Here is a 27,381-nt window from a genome sequence, read left to right on the forward strand (position 1 = left end):
TTACTACAGGCTTTTACTGTAAACTGTTCCAGTAACTAAACCAGCTGGTGTGTGTCAGTACGGTTTGTAAAATGGAGCATTGGGCAAGGGTTAAAAAAAAAATTGTTGTCCCTTACTTTACGAGAAGCCAAGAACTCCATCCCTTTCGCCACTTGAAAGCTGTAGCAGATCAAATCCTCCATGGTTAGAACTCTCTTGTACAGGTCCTCTGGATCTGTAAACAGCAACAATGATCAACAGAGGTCGGTAAGGATCAAAATCATTTCTGCCCATATGTGCCCATAAAAAGAAGAAATCGGGGGATCTGCTGATCCACGGCTGTACTACGGATAAAGTGGCATGTCCGGCAGGAGGAAAATGTCCTGTCAGGCTGTGGCACGTGAAGTCTGTAATGGTGGCTTGATAAAGTTAATCAGCTTTGTGTGGCTGTCTCACACACATCCTCAGAAGAAAGGCTGGAGAGATGGAGATTAAAGCTGCCGTCTCCTGTTTGTGGAGCTTTCTTCTGACACGTGTGGCTTGTTAATTTAATGGTCCTCAGCAGGACTGGGACTAGAAGTGGCCCACCTGAATAAACAGTTGATCAAACCCAAAAAAAGGACAGCGCAGGACGACACCGGAAGCAGGAAGTCAGCACTGCGACATCGACTTGATATCAGATGCAGTGGTGACCCTCCGGCAGAGGCCTGGATAGAGGTCATGGCAGGAGGGGTGGGGTGTGGGTGTGGGAGATGCTTGACCGCTACCTTCCTCTTCTTCCTCTGAGTCGCAGTAGCTCTTATCTTCGATGAAGCCTGAACTGGCCGAGCTTCCTGTGCTGGCCACACTCTCGAGGCGCCGCTTTATGAGTTCGCTGAGGTCACAGCCTGACCCTGAGCGCACCGCCTTCCCATCCTGACTCTGACAACCAAAATACGAGCAATTCAGGCGGGCAAAAGACAAGCATGATTCAGTCAGATGTTTGATTTGTTGAGAATGACGTACCTTACAAACAACAAAATCACTCCTTTTGCTTCTCAGGTAGTTAGATAAATTTCCATACTTGCAGAACTCCACAATTATCATCAATGGCCCTAGAAAGAACAATTTGGTAAATATCCATTTTATTAAATGAAGTTAAAATGCTTGATTGCTTTGAATTGATGGAGGCTACTTCAGGATTATCATTATTAATATGCTAAAACTAAACAAAAATAACCAAATGCACCTCCAAAACTACCTGAAATAAAATATTAAAGATGTGTACTAAAATATTTCATAATATTGAAGTTCTGCTGAAATGGAATCTTCCACTTGCATTATCTGCTCACCTCCTGGCTTCGTACACGCTCCAAGCAGGTTGACCACATTAAGGTGGTGTCCAATGTGGATCAGTATTTTCAGCTCTGACATCAGAGCCTTCCATTCGTTGTTGGTGGCCCCCCCTGTTAGACAGAAACACGTTAGAAAATCCTGACTATGGAGAAAGACGAATAGGGCTGAACTGTGTTTCAAGAGACTATGGAGTATGGAGTATGGCGATGAGTCCCTTAAGACACATGGACAACATTTTAGCCAAACAGCATAGTGACAACATTACAAGATCCTTCATTTTCAAACCTCAAAAAAGTGGCTCAACCGTAATTCAGAACCGGTCTGTCATGGACAAGAATTCAAACCATACATTACGCAAGAAATGCACATGTGGAATCAGTACGTCCACATCATTCAATCACGCCGGCCTCCAGCCAGAGAGTCAGAATTTTTTCCATCATTCTCTGAGGGTGAGGCTCACAGAGACATAGTGGTACCAACATACCAGAGGAAAAATGATTTGTACCCCTGCTGATTTTGCAAGTTTGCCCCCTAACAAGGACATCTTATTAATTCATGAAAATACAAATTAATTTTCATTTTGTAATGTAAATTACAAAATTGTTCTGTTTCCCACTGTTCAATCCTTGAAAATATTGGTTTTTGAACCCTGGTGATCATCATCATATTTACATTTACGGCATTTATCAGACGCCCTTATCCAGAGCGACTTACAATCAGTATTTACAGTCTCCCCCTGGAGTGTCTTGCTCAGGGACACAATGGTAGTAATTGGGATTTGAACCCGGGACTTCTGGTTCATAGGCGAGTGTGTTAACCACTAGGCTACTACCCCCACAAACAGGGAAATCTGAGACCAGGATGTTCTTGAGTTTTCTTGGTCTCTATTTCCTCATTTGTCATTTTCCTGCCCAATGGTGGTGGGATGATTCATCAAGTCAGCATGTTCTATAAAGCAGCAGACACTGATCAGTGTAACATGTAGAGCTGTGGTTTCCATTACCCTCGGGTGAACGTCCTTGGTGATGAATGGACGGTTGAGGCGAATGTTGTCATGGTGGGTTTGTGAGTAATCGGATTTGTAATCCTCACTACAATCAGGAGAGTCCCTTTCTTTAACCCTGAACAACCTGTTGAGTGTCTTCCAAATGTAACTTCATAACCAACTCAGCTCTACAGGCTTTCCACACGACATGTTGTACAAAGGAGGACAGAGGTCATCTTGTTTCTTTGATTTCCCATAATTCCACAGTCAGTGAAATGGATGGATCCGAAATGCACATTTTTATCCTTATATGGTGACACTGTGAGTGTTGTTTGGTATGAATCTGTCCTGATCGAGACTCTCAAAATTGACACTGACATTTGGGAGTAATAAATTATGTCTTTTTTTTATCATGCCTTGGAAAAATGTGATGTCCCTTCACCCTTCCATAAAATTGCTAAATATTTTGAATTTCTCTGTGGCTGTTTTCATTTTGTTGTCTAAATATGCTGCACCATAAGACAGTATCCATATTTTTAGAATGAAATGGAAGTCACTGGTGGACATGGGGAAGGATGAGAAACCTTCAAGGCATCTGTTCTGGAGTCGTTCAGGGGCGAAACAGTTATGAGAAAAACTCGGACCAACAAGTACGGTGCTCTGGGCCGACAAAGGTGGTTCCACTAAATGTGTTATTATGACTTACATGCGGATCCAATCACATTCTACACATTGCAAATGTTTTTTTTTTCTTCTATAACTGTACTGGAATGTCGGTAAATCACCTTTTCATGATCAGAGGTGTAGGAGTTCCTTCATGGAACACATGCGTGGGAGTTTTGCTGATACTGATCATCAAAAGGACTGAAGACAAACTGAGTCTTTACAGTCCTTTACATGGACAGCATGATGATGTTGACATGTTTGGGAAAATGGGATTGTACTGATGTTGCTTCTCCAGTCTCCAGTACATATTTCCAATTCATAGAACAGATGGAGGGGCGATGGACAAAGGACAGATGCAGGAAACTGACAAGATAAGAAAAGCAAAGAAACTGATACCTTTGAGCATTTTCACAGCCACCGTCTTGCAGGTTGACAACTTGTCTATGCCAAAGGCTGAAGCCTCCACCACTTTCCCAAAAGCCCCATGACCAAGAATTTTACCTGTGAGAGAAAGACATGGGAGCATGGGAGGGGGCTGGGCTGACCAGTGAGCCAGAATGGGTCAGAAAGGGCCATACATCAGGCCCGAGAGTCTGCTGCGGAAGAGATATGGGCCTTTAATTGAAGCAAGCTGTGAATCGGTTGGACCACTCAGCTGGTCCTCCACAGGGGGATTTATGGTGCAGTTAAGGCTGGTCGACAGCAGCAGGTCACCTAGTAAATAACGGAGCGATACTCTGTACCAGTAGGCTTAACTGCCATGGCTTTGTAAAAGAACCGAAGGACCTGGAGATCGACCCTACCGTTTTCTTTAAAAATCCAAATCTAATCTGATCAATGAACCCCACAAAAATGCTTCTGGTAGACTTAGCTTTAAGGGTTCCCTTTGGTTTTATTAGATTGCTAGATGGAGGGGATCCTCACCCAGTCTCAGACGGTCCCTGGGGAATTCCCATTTGCTGCTGTCATATGGGAGCCGCTCACACTGCTCCTCCAGAGGCATCTGGTCAGGGTCCATGATGATGGACAGGTAGCCACTCTTAATGTCAGCAGAACTGGGCTGCATGTGGGGGTTGGGTTGGAAAAGTGCAAAAACATGTTTAACCTGACATCTGCTCACAAGGTTTACAGGGCAGCAGCAAAATTGAATACAGGACAAGTTTCAAGACAGGAAGATTGCTCAGCACTTAGGATGGGTAACAATAAAAGTAAGAGCAGCTAGAATGGTTACTTCAAATTTACCCTGCTTAGTGGCTGTGCTCACATCGCTTCTTTTTTGCAATCCACTTAACATACAAAATGTTCATATTTTAACAATTCACCATATATGCATATACATTTCAATTACAGTGAGGGTGTTTCTGAGCACCTCACCTTCCTCAGCTTCCGAATGAAGAGGATGAGCATGATCCAGAGGAAGGTGGCAGCAGCGCCGGTGCACACCAGGACAATCACCTCTATGTTGGGGTTCCCCTCACCTCCTGCAGACAAACAGGATATCCTGAAACTAAAGTTCATTTTCAGAACAAATCATGCATTAGAAGCATTTAAAGACCGTTAAAACATTTGACGTTAGCAGGCAGGCTCATTTCCAACATGGCTTGATGGTGTCTTTTGTGCATGGTCTTCATAAAAGAAAACTACTGTCTCATTTGTAATCTGTTTGGACAGCATACAGCAGATCCTGCACCAGAATGGTGAAGCATCACCGACATCATGCACACAGCAAAGATCTTCCTGTGGACAAGCTAAAGAATGAATGGCTGTACGAAAGAGAACAGATTGAGTCCATTTCCCAGTCTTCGATTGACTTGGCCTCACTTTCCTTTGAAATAACTGTTTGATTTTTCTTTCATTGGTGAAGTTCTTCCCAGGCTGCTTCATTAATGAACCTCTCCCTCTGAGGTCAGTTTCCCGGTGAGAGGACCCAAGCGAGAGCCCAAATCATAAAAAAGCAGTCAGGAATTTGCTCGGGCATTCCTGGCAGCTGCGACCGGTCCCCCAGGGGACAGCTTTAATGATGCAGCCTGGCCCAGTCTGTTCCAGCGACAGCGTGAAGATCGAGCAGACAGCTAGAAGAGTACTTGATGAATTTCAGGCATCATGTAAACACAAAAAGCTTCAACCTACCCAGGAATTTAAAAAGTAGTGCTTAGAAGAGAGTGGTGTGGTTGGAATTTACAACACTCTCATCAAATCCATCCTTTACTTGGTAGTTAAATATAAGTTGATGCTTACATTTGGTGAAAGCAAACAAACGGCATTTTGTGGGACAGTAATGTGTGCTTCTCCAAGGGACAATTCAGGGAATTTGGAAAACTAAGAGGCCAAAACTTGATTATTCTTATGCAACCTGCTGTTAACCTGGAGCTCGGCCTTGTGGGATGTGTAGGCGTAGCAGAGGGAGACTCCGTGACTCACCCAGAACGCTGATGACTGCGCTGGTTTTGACCTCCCCCTCATGGTTGCTGGCCCGACACTCATACTTTCCCTCGTCATCTTTCTTCACGCGCTGGATCACCAGAACCCCGTCCCGTAAGGTGATTCCTAGAATGAGGCAGGAGAACACAGGACTGTTTGGTGGTTGTCATTGCGGGCAACCGCCAAGCATGGTACCATCCCCACACACTGGTCACTATGGCCGATGGGTTCAATGCAGAGGACACGTGTGTGCACCGACTGCTGTGCTGCAGTGTTTCACAATCACAAAAGCATTTTCACTTTGCAACAAGAGAGAATTAGGCTGTAAACAGGTTCAGTCTCATGCTTACCTGGCCCCTCCCGCACAGGAATCTCGTTTTTGTACCACGTGATCATGGGGCGAGGGACGCCCTGTGCCAGGCAGGTCAGAGTGAGGGTACTACTGATGTTCACCTCCTGACTGGTCAGATTCTGCCGCAGCCAGGGCACTTTCCGCTCTGGGAACAGAACAGAATTCACTTCAGTCATGAACACTTCATGTTACCCCCCCCCCCTTCTCGTCCCCCCATTTATTTATTATTTAAACAAATGTGCAGCGAAACTCGCTTATCTGAGGAAGTAAAAAATTCCCAAATGTTCTCATTTAGACTTTTTATTTTACTATGCTGTTGCAAGACGGTAGATAGACTTTTGTAGGGCAGTGGTGGCCTAGCGGTTAAGGAAGCGACCCCGTAATCAGAAGGTTGCCGGTTCGAATCCCGAGCCGCCAAGGTGCCACTGAGGTGCCACTGAGCAAAGCACCGTCCCCACACACTGCTCCCCGGGCGCTGGTCATGGCTGCCCACTGCTCACTCAGGGTGATGGGTTAAATGCAGAGGACAAATTTCACTGTGTGCACCGTGTGCTGTGCTGCTGTGTATCACATGTGACAATCACTTCACTTTGTTGTTTGTTTTTTCTATGCACAAAAAAGTCAGTCACAGGGATGGTTTTCTATTGAAATGAATGGAGCTTGTTGTAAGAGTGATCTTCTTTCACACATTCAGCGTGTCAGTGTCAAGGGTTTCACTGGTGGCCTATGCCCTTCCTGCTGGCAAAAGCAGTACTGTTAGCGGCATGGTCGACCAACTGCAGACCACAGGAACGCCTCTGGGATGTACTCACCATCAACGACCAGTTTGGAGGATATGAAAACCTCTTGCTTTGTGTGAATATCATGCGCCTTGCACTTGTAGCCTGTTGTATTGTTCCGGGAGACGTTCTGCAAAGTGAGGGTGGCCAAAATGGTGAAGTTGCCGACGGATTCTTCACTTTCCAGAAGGCTGCCGCCGTTATACCACTGCAGATTGCTGTGGAGGTACCGTGTGCCACGGCAGGTTAGAGTCACATTTTCTCCTTCAATCGCAGTTACAGGCACAATCTCAAGGGATTGGGGGGCATCTTGGGTAAAGAGACAAAGATCAGTTGACAGTTATCAACAATGTTCACTGCTCAAAAGATCAAACAACATCAGAATGACTACAAAAGGCTATCGGCGGTCTGTGCCCTGCTCCCTTCGGAACAGAACACAAAGCTATGCATCATGGAGGCCAAGAATTTCAAATTTGCAGCTATTTCCTGTTTCATCACGGCTAATTGTAAGCAGTGGATGGCAGCAGCGTGGGCCAACCTGAAGCTGTGTGACAGGAAGCGAGTGGGGGGGGTTTAGATTTTTCACAATGCTGCAGAGACTTCTGCACTCCAGCTGTTACTGCCATTTCTGTCCCCTGCAAACCATCACGCTGTTCTCTCCACATCTCTGGATTCTCGGTCGCCTGTATTCACTCACGGCTCTCCTCGCTGTGGTCCCGCTTTTGCACATTTTCTGTTTATCCTTTCCACCGTTGTTAAGAAAATGGGACACTTTCACTATTCCTTGCCAACCGCCTGACCTTACAGCTGATTTGCACTCAATTACATAACTGGAGCTGGCAATGTTTTTCCTATGAGGGAACATTTAGAACCATCTGCGACCATGTGTATTTAAAGAGATTGCTGAGTCGACCATTGGGAAAGAGAGATGATGTGTTCATGCTGTTATATATGTGCCATTCATTGAAGCAGACAAGATTTACCTTCTGTCCACAAATCTATCCTAAACACACCAAGATGGTTTCAATTAATGCCACCCTCTTTATTAATGACATATGCATGTAGTATGAAGAATACCTTGCCTGCTTTTTTATTGTTTACAATAGTAATTTGGAAAGTTTCCTTAAACCCACAATTAAACCTAAATGACTGACTTACCGTTGATGTACAATGTTGTTCTCATTGCTGCACTGCCAACCTCATTGAGAGCCACACAAACGTAAACCCCAGACACACTGGCCATCACTGTCATTTTGCTAATAGTCTGTAAAAAATAAAGAAAGAAAGAAAAACAACACTTAAAGTTACATGCAAATGCTACAAAAGAACAGAAACCTGAAACGTTTTATCTAACCACTGTTGTTAAAATATCATTTTCCGTCAACGTCAGTTCTGTAATTGGTCACTAGCAGGTAGGTTAAAAGTCAGATTTAAACATTGGCCCTTCATCCACTCTTGGGTGCTGGACATTAATTAGAAACACACATCTGGAGTTTCAAAATTGGAAAAGCTTCTTAGCGAACAGAAGGAGAATCCGGTCTCTGTGTCATTTCCTGAAGCGTGTTTACGATGCCACACTCAATTCTGTCACCGTTCAAGTGGAACTCATTTAACGGCTAACATGCATACACTTACAAGTCCGATTTAGGCCAGGGGCCTAGGAGTACGCGTTTTGCATTCTCAATGACATCTGTTTTTTAGACGACCATCAGATGAAAGGTAGAGTATTAAATGCTTCTGGCCCTGTTCATTCAGTGTAAACTTCCTGCAAAGTTCACAAGCTATTGTTTCAAGACTCCATACGTTGGAATGGCAAAATAGAGGAGGTTGGGGTTCTTTTGTCAATGCAGAGAATGAAAATATGTCTGCTTGACGCAGACTGGAAAGAGTCAGGCTCATGTAAATCTGTTTTCAGCTGAGGAAGGGGGGCTGCACAGTGATGGTCTGTTTAGAACCCACCGTAACAGCATGTGCCATAACTCCAACCTGTCACACAGCAGTAAAATAAACCAAGACTTGGCACAGGAGTGCGCAGTAAGATATGACAGTAATGAACTTAATGGTCTGGATACATGCGTGTATAGGAGTGAGTCGGGCCGTCCAAAAGAGACGGACATGCATGCATGAACATGCACACTAATATGCAACACATAAACATGGGGAGCAATTCAATATGTCCCTCTAAATGTCTGATGGAAGAGTGAGGAATCATGTTGCAGGTAATTCAATAAGAAGGTTACCTGAGCCAAAAAAAAGGCTCATTTATGTGAATCTCATGACTTCCAACTTCTCCATGCTGCCCTCACCACCTCAACCAACATTCTCCTTCCCTTGGGTGGTTGTAACTGGCGACCTTGATCTACCAGTTGGCTGCTCACTGGGCACAGTCGATTTATAAGGGGTGACAGAAAAGAATTCTCCCCCCCGTCAGCCCTCCCTTCATACAACCGGACCTTGTTATCATTGACCCCTGCTGCTCACCCCCATAAACCAGAGGAGTGTTTAGGCCAGGAGAGCTTGTAAATACGTCCCGCTAAGTGATTTACGCATGGCGCAGATTCACATCAAATGCTCCATGAATATGAGCTCTGTGTAGCTCCAGACAGCTTGCCTATGTGGAGCTTCTGCAAAGAATAATGTTCTGATATCGCACTGGAGATGATTTGGCACCGGACGATTACAATCATGTTTGGATTGATTAAGTTTGAAGGGAAAATGGCTTTGCTAACAAATTTTCAAGGATGGCCAAAGTAACATCAGCAATGAGTCCAAATAATATTCAGCTCTGGCAGAAGAAGAGAGACAACCATCAACACCTAATAAGAAAAAAGCTTTCTGAGACAATATGGTGCATTTCCAGACAGGTGACACGGTCGGTTAGTGTTACTCCTGTGGCCCCTGTTCCTTTGATCAGAGTTGTATACATTGGATAACATTTGGTTTACATTGAGGGGCCGTGGCGCTTATGGCCTTCCACAGGTTTAATGATACGACTCCTGCCAGGTTAAAGGCCAAATGATGGGAGGTGCTCTCTCTGTTACAGCACCTCGCCTTCCCTCTGACTCATGAATCACAAATATGGGAGGACATTTGTCAATTGAAAATAAATGTCAATTAAAAACAAATATAATGTGTAATGTGCATATTCCTGTTCAGGAAAAAAGCATTTTAGAAGATTTTTGGAGGACACATACCTTTTTCAGGCCTTTCACAATTTCAGTGCTATTTCTAATTGCTTGAATCTCATTGCGAGGGTAATCCTCTTCTGTAAGACCCTGGACGGGTTTTGGCTCGGTGTATGGTTTGCACCTGTAATGAAAACAATTGTTATTACAGTAGCAGAACCAGCACAACTCAAGTTTAAAACACATAGAGAACGGATGCACCAGTGACCTCAAATGGCATTTCAGACCAGAACATCTCAGGAAGATACCATTCTTCCCCTGTCTTTCAGAAGTGTTTATCTCCAGCAGTGACCTCTGGCTTTTAAACAGTCACATGAACATCCAGTCTGCATAAACAGACCACAGCTCTGCACTCCAGCCACTCACATTTTAGAGCCTCATCAGTCCAGGAGAAATAATAATAATAATAAAAGAGACTACTTTACATCGTTTTGAACAAGCATAACAATTGGCCCTAATGAGAAAAAAGGGGCCAAAGAGGAAAACACCATCATGACAGGAAGGGCTGAGCAATGCTTCACAGTTCACAGGAAACGCCACCACGATCTGGCCAGGCCAGATAAGACTGATCCTCAGACCTTGGTGGGTCAACAAGGAACAACTGATAACGTCTCAACTCGCTGAGAAAGAGTTCCCTACAGTAACCAATCACCACAACGACCTCAATGGCTGAAATCCCAACTACACCCAACTACAACCACCCACTTTCCTATAGCCAGAAAATGTCATCTGGCTAATCATGCACAAAAATTAATTGCGCCTGTGTCAAAATGTATATGCTCATTGCTGGACAATTGTGATGTTGTAGCCTCTGTTGTGTCCATTCAATATAAAAGGCATTGCTGTAGTAGGGTTTTTTTTTGGAAGGTCACAACACGTGCCACCACTACTAACATCCTCTGAGACTGCGTGGCTTGTGATAAACGCTTGATGCTGGGGCAACGTCAATAACACAGAGGCTGGGTAAAAAACTCACACTTTAAGGGCAGGGTTGGGGTCACATGGCTGCCACAGCCAGGTGATGTCTGGTGCAGGAATGCCAAACACAGTGCATGTCAGGTCGTGTTGTTTGCCGCTGGCAACAAGCTGGGGGTTTCTGGAGTTCAAGTCATCTGAAATATCTGGCTTCACTAAATTGGAATAAAAAAGAAAATGCTGATTATTTAAGCAAGAGATGCTGCAGAATATTATTTACTTTCATTTTGCATGGCTTCCCCAAAATAATTTTTTTTTTTTACTTAAACTTGAACAAGACAGGACGGATAAAGATGTTGTCTGCTCATTAGTATTCTCAAATTAGTCTAATTAACAGAATGAATGTTGAACCGCAATATGCCCAATTAATAACTTCACAGTTCATGGGTTGGAAGGTACAAAAAGGTACTAGAAAATTGAATTGTTCACAGTACATTATGTCCCTTTAAGGCAGTCGGATGGACATAAAACTGTGAAAATGATGGCTAATAGTTACCAGAGAAATTGTGCCCCATTGTTTCTGACATGAAGCTGTTCATACTCCTATAATGATATGTTAAAAAGAAAAAAAGGAGTCTGTCCCATTTTAAACATGCTAGTGTCAGTCTAATGTATTCCAGACAAAGCCGTCTTTCAAAGACCAGAGCTATGGTGAATGACTTTTATGCAAGACCTACACAGGAAGGCATGACAGTGCAAAGGGACAGCTGGGAGTTTTACTGCACTCAAATACACTGAGAAGGATGAAGGATGAGGAACAGAAAACAAGTAAACTTCTCAGAGACCTCGAGCCTCCATCAAAGATGCTGCTAATTGGGTCCAGCTGCATGTCTACGTCAAAAGTTCAATTTCGGAAAACAACTCGGAGGAGCCATGAGCATTCCTTTCATTCTCCAGAAACAACCTGCCACTGGGAGGCCAGAGACGGTGCTCCCATGGACCAACACTGACACTTTGAACGACGTACCGTTAACGATGAATTCATAGCTGAGGTTTCTGAGAAGACCTCTTGGACTCCTCAGAACCACGGTGAAGACCCCTGCATTTTCTTTTTTCACTTTCCTGATGGTGAGGTTGTAACCAGAAATCTCATAGCATGTGGAGTTTGACACAATTTGCACACCATCTTTGTACCTATTATAGGACAAAAATAAATAAAGTTTTAATGATTTACTAATTACTTTACTAGTGAACTTAATATTCTTCATAGATTGCATCCACCATTTTTTAACAGAATGTGAAATATTACCAAATGACGTGGTTTGGTTTTGGTAAGGCGTCAACTCTGGGTTCGAAGGTCACAGCTACATCATCCTCCATAGCTGTGATAACGCCCGTATCTTTGTAATCCACTTTGAGAAAAGGGTGCTCTGAACATACACAAGCATGAAAACAATAAAAACTCTATAACATTTTTAAAATATATACATTCAACCTAAATCTACAGTGTGCCTTTCAAACTTACCGTATATTGTAACTTTAGCCGTTGCATTAAACTGGTCCTTGGTTTTTCCTGTGCAGGTGTAGGTGCCCTTGTCCTGCATGGTCACGTTGCGAATGACCAGTGTAATGCTCTGATTGTAAAGAGGCTGAGGGGTGTCCCTGTGATGACTAATTTCTCGGGTGCGATTTGCCTGGGGAAATGAAGAATAATCTGGTGTTGTACAGGCAACTGGAGAGACAAAGGAGGCAAAGACAACCCCAAACTGTGGCTGGGTGTTTATATGGGGACATTAAGAATCAAAAGGTGTGCTGAGTTGGCCATAGGGCTTGCAGCACCATGGAGAGCAACAACAACGCTGCTTCAGCACAGTTGTGAACAGATTTGCAGGTGATTCTCGAAAAAACAATGGAAGCTCCACACTCTGTGATAAAACAATAATCCCTTTAATCAGTCTCCCCAATATAGCTATACGGTGACTGCAGAGAGGAATGATTGTTAGATTGATAAGTGGCACTTCTCAGAGCGTTAATATCCCAGGTGATCCACAAACTCCTATACCAGAAGACATCTACAACATAACCACACAGGAGATTGTGGTATTCAAAGTGAAGCAAATCAAGAAACATGCGTTTCGTTTGTTGGAATTCCATCCCATTGTTCTCCTCTAAAGCAGTTGTTTCCAAACTGGGGGGTAGCTAGAGATCTCAAGGGAGTCTGCACAATTTCATCTGCGCTGAGGTTGCCAAAATTATATTTGTGAACATCAAATTTATAAAATTCCATTAACACAACCAATAGCATAATGGCTTGTCTTAAGAGTTTGGGGAATACATTTTGGAATCTACTGCTCTAAATAGCCACTAAAACTCACAAAGGTATACAGTACATGAGGCTCATATGCACTGGTGGGATCTGCTGAGAGACAACAGAAACTGATAGAAAGAACGCAGACACTTCAACAGGTCTGCCATGTGGTACTGGGTGACAAAGCTCCTATCCAGTCATTTTCAGGCCACCCAGCCACACTCAATGCACTGGGAGCATCTCAGCTTGATTTGTAGCAGGGCAACGAAAACAAGAATAAATAACTGTGAGCAAAAGTGAATAAGAATGAGAAGTTGCTAGAGGACTTACTGCCTTCTTTGGATATTCCCATCTGAAATGAATGTCTCCATTCCAGGTTGTGGTGCCATAGCACTTTAGAACCAAAGTGTCCCCAACCAGCAATCTAACACGTGTAGGATTTATCCTAACTTTCTCCATATAGTCAGCTAGGGACAAACGAAGGCGACAAATCATCATCAGTATTATGAGTTTAACATGATTGAGTTATGCACCGAAGGGCTAATTAAAGGCAGACTTACTTGTTCTTTTGGGGATGTAACTGGATGTGTATTTCTTGCCATTAATAGTGGTGACACATGCCAAATAATAGTAGTAATGAAATGGACCATAGGGGAGCAAGAAGCCCACTTTGGGATCCCATAATTTGTCCTTCTCTACATCCTCTGGAAATCCATTCATCTGCAACACACAAGAGGGAAATGGAAGAAAATAATTTTCAAAAATGTCTTGTTTCTTAAAGTCATTTAGACAGATTCAGATTCAAGGTTTCATAACTGAAAGAAGTCTTTTATATTTCTTGTCTAAAAACCATTGGTTTTGTTTTCGTTTGAAATAAATAAAAGAACAAATAACCAAGTAAAAAAAAAATTTTTTTTGTAATTAGCTACAACCGATGCCTATTAATTAAACCCATGTGCTGAAGGTTTCACGAGAAGGAGAATAGAAATGCTTTCTGATGCGTTTATTCACATAAAAACATGTTTTTCCCTTTGTTGTTTTTTCTGCATGCATTTCCTGGATGTGATGAGTTAAACAGAGCATGTTAAAAATAGGCAAGATGATTCTATTTCTGGGAAGACCTGTGCCTACAACCAACTTCCTGTCCTTACAGGAAGTAGACAGGATGACTCCTGTAGCTTCCTGAGCTTCCCTGGCTTCTGCCAACTACCTTCGCTTTCCTTTTTTATTTCTCACACATTTAATGGGTGTGAGAAATACATATACGCCCAGGGTCCCAAGGATGTTATTATAAAAAAGGTGTTATCACTATCAAGAACTCAGAGAACATGTTCTTAGCAACAACCTTCTTATCTTGCCTTAGACTAAGGAATGCTCAAGGGTGCGTTTTACCTCACAGATTATTATCTCAACTCCTGTAGTGTAAATGTCACATCTAATTCATTCAATAATGCCTGATACGACGAAAAAGCCAGATAAGTATCACACAATAAATAATAATGTTCATCCTTTAACAAAGTCAAAACTTGATCCTGAGCAAAGCTGTGATGTATGAGAATTTTATTTGTAAAATAACCTGATCATGGAGAGGAAAGTACTTTCATCAGAGGTGGTCAAATACAATGACATTTAATTTGATCTCATAAAAAAACCCCAAGTACTCATCCATCCTCATTAAAGCATGGATCAATTAACATCCATTATAATGATAATTCAATCATGCTACATTGACACATTAGGCATAATAAAATAAAATATATACATTTGTACATATGTACAAATGTGCACATATCTTAATTAATATTACAACATTTTTTAAAATATATATAGAATATATAATTTGTGTTACAAATTCTCTTTTCAAGATGCTACAAAAATTAAATCTTAGATGTGAATGTGAAAGTTTTCTTCTTTTTTATAATGCATTTTTTGCAGCGTAACATCCAATGTACTCACAGATTCCAAGGTGACATCAATGTCAGGAGAAGTTGTCCGACAGGGGATCGTAAGCACAGAGTCGTGTCTGTAGGTGTATATAATGTCTGCTGTTTTCGGCTCCACAAATGGATGTGTGCGATCTGACAGAAAGTTCAGAAAAATTAATTCCAGGTCCTCTTTCATGGACCATTTGTTAACCGTTTCCTCATCAGAAATATTCAGCCAGACCCATTTGTTACTGCTACCACTGTATTTTTTCAGACACAATATTGTTGAGAAAACTTAACCACCTATTAAACCACATTACTCATTAACTACATTTGATGTATTTGAAGTCATGCTCATTTACCCAGGAGCCAGTATAGGCTAATGACTTGTTGAAGAATGGTACAGGATCTTATTTCAAACTTTATTCAACCAACAACGTAATTAGTGAACAGTCTAATAGAAAGGTTTAACCCTGTCTCAATGACATCACCGGCATGTGCTAATAAATTGTTGTTTTATGAATATGAAACTGTTCTCCAGTGATGCATGTATCAGTAACAGGTCCCTGTGTTTGCATGTGCTCACATGGGATCCCTCCAATGACCCTGAGTCATGCAGATCAGGTTAACTGATAATGCTCGGGATGTCTGGTTGTCCAAGAAATTCTTACATTTTCAATTCATTTCTCCTGGCTCTCCTTGCTGAGGCATAAAAATTTTACCACATTTTGTTTTTAAATGACATGTCTAGTTAAATAAAGACTGTCATATCAATCATAAGGGCGGAGAAATACGAGCCAAAGCAGGAAATAATGGTCAGAGTTCCTGATGCAATCAGACGCTATTTCCCGTTCCAAAGGCAATCTGGCCCCTGCCTGAGTACCTTCCTCTCCCCCGGTCCTTACTGAGGTCCAAATGTTTGACCAAACACGTATTTACAGAGAAAGCTGTCTTTTCAGGCCTCAGTGAGGTCTGTGCTTTACTTTTGGTCATATTTCTTTGTGGGGTGGGTTTTCTATGTGGCATGTATAGTAACTGACAGAAAAACCAGAATAAGCATATTAAAAAGCGGAGCTCACCTTTCACAAATACATAGGTGGACACCTCGTGGCTGAGGTGTCCACATGTGTAGTAGCCTGTGTCGTTGTGGTGCAAAATGTCGAGCACCAGCTTGCTACAGTGATGTGTAGGGATCTTTGGCTCACAGTGTTCTACATGGAGCCTGGTCTGCGTCGGAATCTTCCAGTTCAACTGCTGTGAACCCCTGGTAGACACATTTAGGGAATATTTCATTATAACTTATGCCACTCATTATAACCAATGTTATATAATTATTTCACATCAATGATCATATATGATTAATAGTCATTCATGCTTTTAATACATTTGTAATTATTAATCATATTTTAAAAATGAATCACAAATATTGCCCAGACACAATGTTAGTATTGTAAATGACCATGGTATTTGTTAATGAATCCAATATCTGCTGTAACTGTATAGAGGGACCAAATTATCAGCAACAATTAGTCTTGAGTTCCAATACAATGCTGGGTTCACTAATGCAAGTCTGACACTTTAAAAGCTTCATTGATTATTAGAAACTGCTACAACTGCACTCATTATTTTTAACTTTCACAATTTCAGTTTGAAATAGTTTTTATTTAAACACTTTAAATGTATTTTTCGTGGAAAAAACAAAACTTCAAAATGACCTTAAATTCCATCCATCCTCCAGATTTTATCCCCCTGGTTTTATTCCTAGTCTTCCAAAAAGAACAAAAGCAATTTTATACAAAGATATAAATCAAAACAAAAAGAGAAGAAACCAAAACCGCACACCCACTAGATGAGCTTGCATGTTTTGAAGGAAACTACTACTGGCAACTACAGTAATGATGCTGGCACCACTGCAGTTAAATGAGCCTGTTCTGTGAGCAAGCAGTAATTATGGTAATTGAAATGTCTCACCGTTCCTTTGACCCACCACTATTTAAAACTCTATTTATTTTAAAACTTTTGAAGGCTGCTATGTTAATCTTGGGCGATCTGATAACTTGCATCTTTCACATGGGAAATGGGGCCTGTCTGAGATGGTGAAACACATGGATCCCAGAGGAACATCAAAAGTGTCCTGCATACCAACACGCACACAAACACGCACATTCCGTCTCACAGCCTGACGGGTCAGGCAACTTGGACCTCTCATCAGAGCCCAGACAGTACCACCAGGCCATCTAGCATTTAGCCTTGTAGGGAAGTGTTGCATTAGATAAGTCCACAGGGGCCAGCATTCCTGGGGTATCCAGCAAATGATGCAATGATCTCTCCTCACTCGACGTATACGTTTCAGCCAGAGGTCCATCCACTTCCTTCTCCTTAGTAATTGGAACGAGCTGACAAAAATTAGGACCACACTACATCTCTGCTGCCTGGCGCTCTCTTCCTGCTTGGGTTGCCCATTGGACCTATTACTCAATATAAGGGAGGAGGAAGACAGCAATGACTGGATTTTCATCAGTTCTTCTTAACCCTTCAGCTCTGATGTACCAGAGAAATAAGGATCACTCTCTGCTGTGGGACCTGCCACATTGACTCACTGAGTCACATAAATCACAGAAGGACTCCATCATCAATATTAATACAGAGAAAGTGGCTTCAGATGGGACTCAGAAGCAGGAACTAAACGAAGGAACCCAATAAGACTTGACAGACTAGAGAGTAACCACTGCTCAGACAGTAACAGAGTGTGACTTAACACATTTTAACTTTTTGCAACATCAGAAACTGATTTGTTGTACTCATAAGTGTTATGTTGAGTCAATCTCATTGCCCTCCTTATCATTATTGGTGAGATGTTATAGGCATATCAACAGAAAACAATTCATTAACGGTTCATTTTGTGCCAATGGAACAATGCAGATAATATTTTTCTGATCCACTGGAGAAAAACATGCTCACTGAGTTGTAAACTGTTTCAGAAATGTGGCTTTTATAATGAATCAAATGTGATAGTGGATCCACAATGAAAATATGCAAATCTATTTATGGGTCTATACTACTACGCAAGCTGTTGTGCCGGAGTTAAATGGTTACACTAGATTTATAAGTATATTTCTTCTTTATTCTGTCTTTTATTTTCTTATTTTCTAAAGACTTTTATTTTGTTTTTGAGACCCGGTTTAGTTCTCTTGGACACATGGCGTGAGTTGTGAGAGGTGCGTGGGGTTTGTGTGCAAAACGTTATTTCTTTCATTTTAATTTATGTACATATTAGGAATATTTTGCATGTGTGTTATTTTGGGAATATTTTTTTTATGTTCTTTTAATACTATATATTGTAGAGAGAGGTGCAGAAAGACATGATGTGTGATGCAATGTTCTGACGGGACCTTGCTTTTTGTACAGGAATGCAGTATTGTAAATTGTGAATGCTTTATGTTAATGTTCAGTTCTCTTGGACACATGGCGTGAGTTGTGAGAAAGAAAGGTGCAGAAAGACACGATGTGTGACGCGATGTTCTGACACGACCTTGCTTTTTGTACAGAATATACTTTGCACAGAAAATCTCTTAGGTGTCAGCTCATCATTTGTGGTTCAAGAAACGAAATAAAAAAATTACACAACGCAGAAGAAGAACCGCTACACTATGATGACTTTCACCTTGATATTTTAGCGCGGATGTATACCTAGCCGAATTGCACTGTAGGGGGCGAGAACGAGTCTTCGAACTGTGAAATGACCACATCAAACGTGACGTGGTAACATGGATGCAGCTATTTAACTGAATAAACAGATGGTAAACACAAGTACATCTTATTGAACATAATTTATTTTCATCACCAATTATCATAGTAGAACAGCTTTCTCAAGCAGTTTGTGATGCATTTTGGAAACAGGAGATGAGCCCCTGGTCTAATGTGCCACCTGGCTTGAGAAACGCGTTCTCAAAGACTTACTTTTAGTCATTATTTGTGTAGCACACATATTCTGAATGCCTTCGACAGAATTCAAATGAGCCATTTTAATGTAGATTAATCTAGATTAATCTAAAATATAGATTATTTCCAAGTTTACAGTGAAATTAATTTGGATTAAGAAAATTAATCTATGCCCACCTCTTTTATATATATATATATATATATATATATATATATATATATATATATACACACACACACACACACACACACACACACACACACACACACACACACACACACACACACACACACACACATACATACATACACACACACACACATATATATATATATACATACACATACACACACACACACACACACACACACCTACCTGTCTCAAGGGGACTGTCCCTGCAACTACTGCTTTTAATATATATATATATATATATATTAAAAGCAGTAGTTGCAGGGACAGTCCCCCTGGAGACAGGTATGTTGAACAAAATCAATTATATTATAACTAAGTTGCTTGGTGATTTTGTGGCAGCAACATAAAAAATTCTAGTTAAAAAGTAGTGCCCCTAGTGACTGTGGCCTGATCTGTGTACAGTGCTGCTCCGTGTAGGAGTTCGGCCTGAACAAAATGAACGGCATGAGCTTTTTTTTACTGCGCTTTGTAGCTGCGTTAGACTGGGATTCACTTGACACTGTTTAATGTTTACCACTGTTTAATACTCGCTGGGATTTAGGTAGAAATTGGGATGGGATGGTAGTAGCCTAGTGGGTACCACACTTGCCTACGAACCAGAAGACTCCGGAGTCACAAATCCCACTTCCTATCATTGTGTCCCTGAGCAAGACACTTAACCATAAATTGCTCCAGGGGGGGACTGTCCCTGTAACTACTGATTGTAAGTTGCTCTGGATAATAAATGCTGTAAATGTAAATGTAAATGTAAATGTACAGGTAAGTCAATAAAAATATTCCATGTTTAGAAACTGACACCAAAATCCGTTGAATGCAGTGTTTATGTAACACCGTCCGAACACACAGCTGACCAAATGCTGGTGTTGCGTGGACTCGTAGATTTTTATCCAACGAGCAGAAAAACATTCTCCTTCAGTTTACTCTCACCGGACCCCACAAACTCCAGAAAAACGGCTGGTTCAGATGACCGTGTGAACGAGGCCTTAACCCTCATCTCACTGACGTTTTTGAAAACATTATGTGAAGTAATGTGGAAAAATAAATGGGATGCAACCTGATATCGTATCGAATTGCTGACACGATGATCGTAATTGAATTGAATTGTGAGACCAGTGAAGGTTCACACCTCTAGGTTTTGAACCTGTGAGTTTGTGGTTCATCACCCACTAGGCTACCACCACCAGGTGTAGGTGTTAACTTTTATAATACACTGACTACGCAGTTATCATCGTGTGTGTGTGTGTGTGTGTGTGTCTACCATACCTGCAGGTGAGTGTGAGCTTCCCCCCTACATGGAGCAGGTGTGTGTCCCCACTCGGGTGTAGTTGTGGGTCGTATTTTCTCCCTCCCGACAGGAGCCCTGTGGAGGACAGTGATGTATCAGTTGAGAAACAACATTTACAGTGCTGCATAACGCCCACTGCAGCCACCACCTTTTTCCCCGCAGACCTCCAGGTCTGGTATGGGATAACAGACTTCGCTGTTGTTCGGATAACTTTAAAACAATAAAGCGCACTTGGGAGCCTAATAAACATCATGGACAGTTGTGGTCCAGCACCTGCTAGTTGGGGTGTTCAGCAGGGCACCGCTCCTTCCACTGCTGCGCATTTTTCTCTTCACTCCAAATGTGGAATGTTATGCAAGTGCCTCTCCGGTCCCATGTGGAGAAACTGGATCCAGCGCTGTCATCTCAGGCAAGACCAGTGTCAGAATGTGTGTGTGGATGCGTGTGTGTGTGTGTGTGTGTGTGTGCACGAAGTACCGAGGGTGTGTTAGATAGCCAGGGGTGCAGCTGTAACCCCTTGCTCTGCAAAGGGTCACCTCCCGTCTGTACGTGTGGCGGCTGAAACCGGGGAGAACCGGGGAGAACCGGGCAGACCAAGACCAACACAGATGTTCTCAAGATCTCTTCATAGAACCTCCCTCACCCCCCTTCCTCCCCCATCCCCCACTGCATTCCAAACACATACCGGTACACTGTTATCTATTTTTGTAATTGTCAGGTTTATCTACCCCTGACCTTGTTTGGTGTGTGTTCTATTGCTGAATTATTTGGGGAAGAGGCTGAAAGATTGTTGGCCGGTGGGAGATGATGATGGGTCCAGCCAGGACCTCTCATCATAGGAAGCCTGGTGATTTATCCCGCCAACTCGGGCTGTGTGACAGTCCTTCATGAGAGGCTTCCTCCTTTTCTCTCTAGTCCCCAAGCACAATGTGCATTGTTTGTCTTTCCAAAATGAGTGGGGCTGCAGTTTTGCCCTATCAAATCAGAGCTCTTCATTTCTCATAGTACCTTTACGTTTGGCAGCCGCCCATACCCACGCACGCTCACACAGACCCCACGTGGTACAACAACATTGTGAAAGCACAGCTGTATCTGAAGAATGAACTGGGCTGCCAGCATAATAATATCAACTTCCTCCCTGTGTGTTATAAAACCGTGGTGTTGCCAAGGCTACTGTCTCTCCATGAGGAGCAGATATAACACCTCCCAGTCCAAGTTCTCTCTTTCTTTCTCACGCAAGCCCCCAGTGCACCTTCACACACATGGGCATGGCGCTCATCCTCTGAAGATCGGCTCACAGCTGGCCAGTTTAGCCGAGCCCCCCCCAGCAGCCCACATAAAAAAAAAAAAAAACTCTCCTCTCCTCCTTTCTCATAAACTGCACCCCCGTCGCACGCCCCTCATCCTCTGTCTCCCTCTGACGCACACGCCCGAGCTCCAACCAAACCCCCACCTGTCGAAGTCTGACCTCTGGCTCCCCCACCCCCCACACATCTGTACACTGCATTCCTCCTGCGGAACGCAGGAAACATGCCAGCAGTGAAGCTCACACTGCACTGTCCCCAAACCTGCTTTTCATTAGGGCTCCTTATTAAAAAACAAAAAGGGCCAAGAAGGGCCGACGTGCGAGAGGGCAGCGCGGAGGCTCCGCCCACCGTATCCAACCACGAACAAGTTACGTAACGTAAATCATATCATACATATGAGTCAGTTTCACATTTAGCGCCTTGATCTTAACAGGCTAGTAAAAAAAAAAAAAAAACATCTCCAAAAATGGTCATTTAATTAAAAACCTTTCAAGAATTTTTTTAAATGTCAGACAGTTCTGTATTGTGAGTCAATTCGAATACTGATTGTAGGTAATATTCAAAAACATTTGAGATTTTTGCAACAATAATCCGCGTTCTGATTATGAGGTTCCCTGTCATGGTAAGGAGTGGTGATTAATGCTGATGGTTTTTTATTTATTCATTAAAAACATGGATATCATTTGATAGATCACTTTTGAACCATGTTGGACGGGGATGAGAGACAAAATGTTGCAGGAAAGCCACTAGCAACAGTGATAGTAAATTTCTTCCCACGAAATTCTCGGCTATAAATAGACCCTTCTGTGTCATACCACACACTTAAGCAAGCCACCAACTATTCAGCGTTCTGGCTCTGTCTTGGCTACACACACACACATAGCCGAACCTCCCGGCACTTCCTGCCGTGTCCCAGCAGCGCGGCAACGTACGGCAGCCACGGCCCCCACTCAGCATTGTGCAATTTCCAGCACAGCAGGGGTGTGCGATGTTGGCGAAGTGTGCGTGTCTGCGTCGAGCGGAAATCCTCGCTAGCAGCTCCGGCCATAATGCACGGAATTCCCTCATCTGCTGCGGCCGCAGGACTACCCATGCTTCCTGTCCGCCAGCCGCGCACCGCACACTGTGCCCGTCAACCGGCCCCGAGGGGAAGGGCTGGAGGACTTTGTCTTTTAACCTTGTGGATCTGTATCCATTGGGATATAGTGACTCAGGCCGAAAGAACAAAAGAACCCGACGAGCACTTTAAATTCGTACGCCTTTTCTCCAAAGGGGAAATAATCACAGAATGGAGAGTGCGTTCGTGAAAAACTGCAGTCGTCACTACTTCATTCCAGTAACTATTTGTTTCCTGTTCACTAACTGTCTGGAACAAACGGAGTTAACACATTTGTTTTATTCAGTTTATGATGTCCACTAACGAGGAGCATTAACAGTTTTGGGGTGGCATTTATTAGATCTGTCTTTTTTGAGGATTAAAGTCGACAGAAACCAATAATGGCAGCCAAAATTGCCTCAAAAACATCTGAACTAAAGCATGGATTCAGAGAATCGAACGCACAAGCATTCTTCACTATTCACTCTTCATCACAGGGCCAAATGTCTCCAGGGTCGGTCCTGCCATATAACCTTCAGATTGTCAGTATTTCTCTTCCCACTCTGTTTTCTGTCAGATTTCTGAACATAGATTAATGCATTTTTGTCAAGTGACACTATCAACGTCACCAACAAGAGCAAAGAATCCCACACTTTGTTCAGTTATATGAGCTGTGTGTGGATTTACAGCAGAGATAAGAGATAATGGGGTGGAGACCACCTGCCAAAACATCATCTGGAATATCAGAATACAGAACCATGCAGCACGGTGGACCTGAGCCAGATGACCTCCTGGCTGAAGATTTGAGAAAAGAGAACCTGTACGTTTTCAAAAAAAAAATTCTGATGGTGGAACTGAACCCTCCACCCCAAGGTGAATCAGTCTAGAGAAACCAGACTGCAAAACATAACAAGAATTCAATTGGGTCGCAAAAACGAGGGAAAGTGTGGACATAAATTGAGGAGGAAAACTTGTGACAATATGTAGGAAAGCTCAGGGCTTGTAGGGTTCACCTTGAGAAAGTTTCCCGAGGGAATTAAGGGCCACTTATTGTACGAATTATTATCAAGCATGTGTCCAAATGGGCAGACATCATCCCCAATAAAAGAAACAGAGGGACACCTCTGAACTTTTGAAAATCCCACAGTGACAATCTCGGCATTCCACGCAGCTATCATGCATTTGGAGGTGAAACAAAACCAACAACACCGACCGTATTTCACCGAAAGAAAAACACAGTGCTGCCTTGGCAAGAGCCCGAAGTTGGACGCCGAGGTCCAGCTCTGGGTCCACTCCACACTGGCAAGGGTCACACCCACCATGCGCCGGGCTGCCTTTGAGCCACCTCTCACCTCCTGGCCTTCTAAACGTCTAAATGTACTGGCAAGGACAGGCAGAAAAGAGCGAAGCGGCGGCTTCCATGGGAGCCTGGTCTGTGGAACTGAAGCACAACACCACTGTTGTGTGTTAAGAGCTAAGGTGAAACTCAAGGAGGGGGTGAAGGTGAAGTCAGCCATGCACACTTACGCTGCGTGCCGCGGTAACAAAACACTGAATCTGCTAACGGCGGCGTGAGGCAGAAAACGTTTTTTATCGATTCAATATCAAACTAGTGTCTATTACACAAATATACGCCGACAGGCCAGAGCATTATGACCAATACACTGCCAGCATTGTTGCAGATCTTTTACGTCCTGTAGGTTGTAATTTCAAGATTGGACTGAAATCCAAGTCATTTTGCTGTGTGGCAGGGTGCTGAAAGATGTCACTGCTATCAGGGAACACCACTTCCATGAAGGATTGCTCAGCAACAATGTTTAGGTAGGTGATGTGTGTTAAAGTTAATAAAAAATTAATACAGAAGGTTTCCCTGCAGGTCATTGTCAGAACTTCAAACACAATGAAGTGAAACACTGCAGCACACGGTGACCCAACAAAATGTGTCCTCTGCTTTTAACCATCACTCTTAGTGGGCAGTGGGCAGCCATGAAAGGGGAGCAGTGTGTGGGGACGGTGCCCTGCTCAGTGGCACCTCAGTGGCACCTTAGCGGTTCAGGATTTGATCCCTAACCCTAACCTTCTAATTATGGGTCTGCTTTCTTACCCGCTAGGCCACCACTACCCCATAACATGTCTTCCACAGGTAAGCGATGCACATATGGTTCATAAGACCTGGACACCTTCTTCCCTTGTTTCTCTTCTGATGCTCACATGATCATTGTAGACCTGTTGATCATTGTTGATCACCTGTTGATGGTTGATCACGGGTCAGAATGGGCACCCTGACAGGCCTGTGCTATGACACAACCATCAAGCCATCATAAGGGGTGGTAGTAGCCTTGTGGGTAAAACACTCGCCTATGAACCAGAAGACCCAGGTTCAAACTCCGCTTACTACCATTGTGTCCCTGAGCAAGACACTTAACCCTAAGTTGCTCCGGGCGGGGGACTGTCCCCGTAACTACTACTGACCGTAAGTCGCTCTGGATAAGGGCGTCTGATAAATGCTGTAAATGTAAATGTAATTTGGTCCTTATCAAAGTCACTTACACTTTACCCGTTTTTTTTTCAGTTACGAAAAACACAATGTTCTGTTTCCACACGCTGCCACGTGCCAGTGAGATAATTGTTGTTTTCACTTCACTGCAGGCTGTTCAATTTTGAAAGTTTTGAACCCCTTCATGCACTCCATAAGCTGCACTTCACACAATGTATTTAACAGCCACGCTGCTGGACTCCACTCTGCCGTAACCAGACAATTGCTCTATATTCTCTGACTTTTATAAATCACAGATATTCCTCAACCTGCCAGACCTATTTGCTCTTTGGCAGAAAGATGTAGCCTGGCACAGGGACAGCGGAGGGATTATTTGTACTGTTTTTGCACGTATATCTCTCCAGGCACACTGGAGTGGTTGTACTTTCTGTTCTGCAGAACGTGAGTCAATGTGCTGTTACTGAAACCCTCGACCACAACCACCGCAAGCCAGAGCGCGAAATAAGGGGACGCGCGTAATGTGTCGCAGCCCATACGCTCATAGAAATGTCTCAGCAATGTTCCGAGTTTCCTCAGAACTCAGCGCTTGGGCACGGGGACAGCCGAAGCTGTTAAGAGACGGCTGCTCAAGGAGCTGAGATGCTGTGTCATTGTCATCTTTGTGGAACTATGCACTACATTTTCCATGTAAAAAAAGACTGTAAACCGGGCCATAAATTGCTACGTTGATATGTCATCCTTGGATGCTGTTTAAAAAAAAATAGCAGATTTTGAAATTTATGTTGTGTTGGCCAAAGCGAAATGCTTGAAGAACAAGCTTTAACCCATCTGTTTCAGTTCCCCTTTATTACTAATGGCTCTACCATGCATTCCCAGCCCTTTCAAAAACAATGACCTCCACTTCCCCCCGCCATTGTCCAGAAGAGGAGACTGGAGGTCCGACATGCGGTTCAGCCAAGGAGTCCAGAGAAGGAATCTCTGCTCAGGTAGCGTGTCACGTTTCCGTGACCTCCGCTGGGCCACAACAATTCCAGGGAAGTCTTCAGCACTTCCATCCGCTTCCTCATCACTATCTTTCCCACGCTCCGCACGGAGACGAAGAAGGAAATCGACGTGGAAGCGCTGGAGACGAGAGATTGAAGCCCACAATCGTCTCAGCTCGGGGGGGGAGTAGCGTTTCCTCTGTTTGGATCTGTGTAGAGGTGGTGTTTATTTGGACAACCAGAGGAAGACATACATCTGCGACGTGCACTGGGGTCTACACAATGCGCTGCATGGGACGTCCACCTTTCCTCCACCCAGTTTTGTTTGTGCGCAGCGGCATCCCACCGATTGTCCATTTACATTCGCCTCAATCCAGCCACATTCTTCTCGCAAGATGCTGAGCAACCTTTCACACCGGAGATGCCAGCAACAATACTCAGGTCATAAACATCTTCTGCAGCAGCGAAAAACATCATGTCTGTTTTTCAGAAACAAACTGGCGTGTTTATTCTGACCAGTTCAAGCTCCGTCTTATCCATCTTCCATATCGTCTGAACCAATGTCAAATTATGAAAATGAAATACACCATTTATAATGCACACACACACTCAAACACACACACACACACATGCATACATACATACATATATACATCTATATTTACACATATTTACATATACACACACATATCACATATATAGAGACACAAACTATAAAAATCTACTATATACTATATAAAGCGTCGTTATGCGTTGTTTTAAATAAGAACACGTTGCCGATTAAACAAACCTCAATTTTGCTTTAATTTGGGCTATGGGAGATTTGATCACTTTATAATCCCTCAGATTCATATGGGCTATTCATAATCTGTAAATGTAAATCAATCACATCGGATAGATCAGGAACATATCAACGAGCAGATTATGGAAAGATGTTCACCAACTGCGGCGTGAACTTTAGTTAGTGAGGATGTTCGTACTCACCGTTCATTAGAATACAGAGGAGCAGTGATAATCTAAGGCGGTCGAGAGGGTCCATTTTGTCCAAAAGTCCCAGAAGTATCTGAAAGCGACAGCCAGTCCCGCGTAGCAGCTGATTTTACGCATCCAGGCAGCCGCGGGTCGGGTGTGAGCGCCTGGCGCGTCGTCCCGGCTCTGCGGCGCGGCGAGTGTGGAGCGCAGGAAGCCGCAGCCCCCGAGAAGCAGGTGCGACGCTCCTCCTGCCTCC

The 27,381-nt window shown here is 43.2% G+C and overlaps 1 protein-coding gene across 1 annotated transcript in view; it reads right to left on the reverse strand.

Moving 5' to 3' along the window:
* Positions 1-27,381, reverse strand: part of kdrl (kinase insert domain receptor like) — a 41,248-nt gene extending 13,867 nt beyond the window's left edge. Inside the window, exons 1-22 of the mRNA XM_028960519.1 lie at positions 27,138-27,381; positions 20,249-20,345; positions 15,930-16,114; positions 14,882-15,003; positions 13,486-13,645; positions 13,256-13,392; positions 12,143-12,311; positions 11,927-12,047; positions 11,645-11,811; positions 10,679-10,832; positions 9,712-9,826; positions 7,676-7,781; positions 6,551-6,826; positions 5,737-5,883; positions 5,387-5,512; positions 4,340-4,446; positions 3,890-4,025; positions 3,362-3,466; positions 1,311-1,424; positions 985-1,073; positions 747-900; positions 117-214 (exon numbers count right to left, since the gene is read on the reverse strand). Of these exons, the coding sequence (XP_028816352.1) occupies positions 117-214; positions 747-900; positions 985-1,073; positions 1,311-1,424; positions 3,362-3,466; positions 3,890-4,025; positions 4,340-4,446; positions 5,387-5,512; positions 5,737-5,883; positions 6,551-6,826; positions 7,676-7,781; positions 9,712-9,826; positions 10,679-10,832; positions 11,645-11,811; positions 11,927-12,047; positions 12,143-12,311; positions 13,256-13,392; positions 13,486-13,645; positions 14,882-15,003; positions 15,930-16,114; positions 20,249-20,345; positions 27,138-27,192 (2,940 nt within the window). The 5' untranslated portion in view covers positions 27,193-27,381. The remainder of the gene's footprint in view (positions 1-116; positions 215-746; positions 901-984; positions 1,074-1,310; positions 1,425-3,361; positions 3,467-3,889; positions 4,026-4,339; positions 4,447-5,386; positions 5,513-5,736; positions 5,884-6,550; positions 6,827-7,675; positions 7,782-9,711; positions 9,827-10,678; positions 10,833-11,644; positions 11,812-11,926; positions 12,048-12,142; positions 12,312-13,255; positions 13,393-13,485; positions 13,646-14,881; positions 15,004-15,929; positions 16,115-20,248; positions 20,346-27,137) is intronic.

This window comes from Denticeps clupeoides, chromosome 18, assembly GCF_900700375.1.
Source record: "Denticeps clupeoides chromosome 18, fDenClu1.1, whole genome shotgun sequence".
Lineage (NCBI taxonomy): Eukaryota > Metazoa > Chordata > Actinopteri > Clupeiformes > Denticipitidae > Denticeps > Denticeps clupeoides.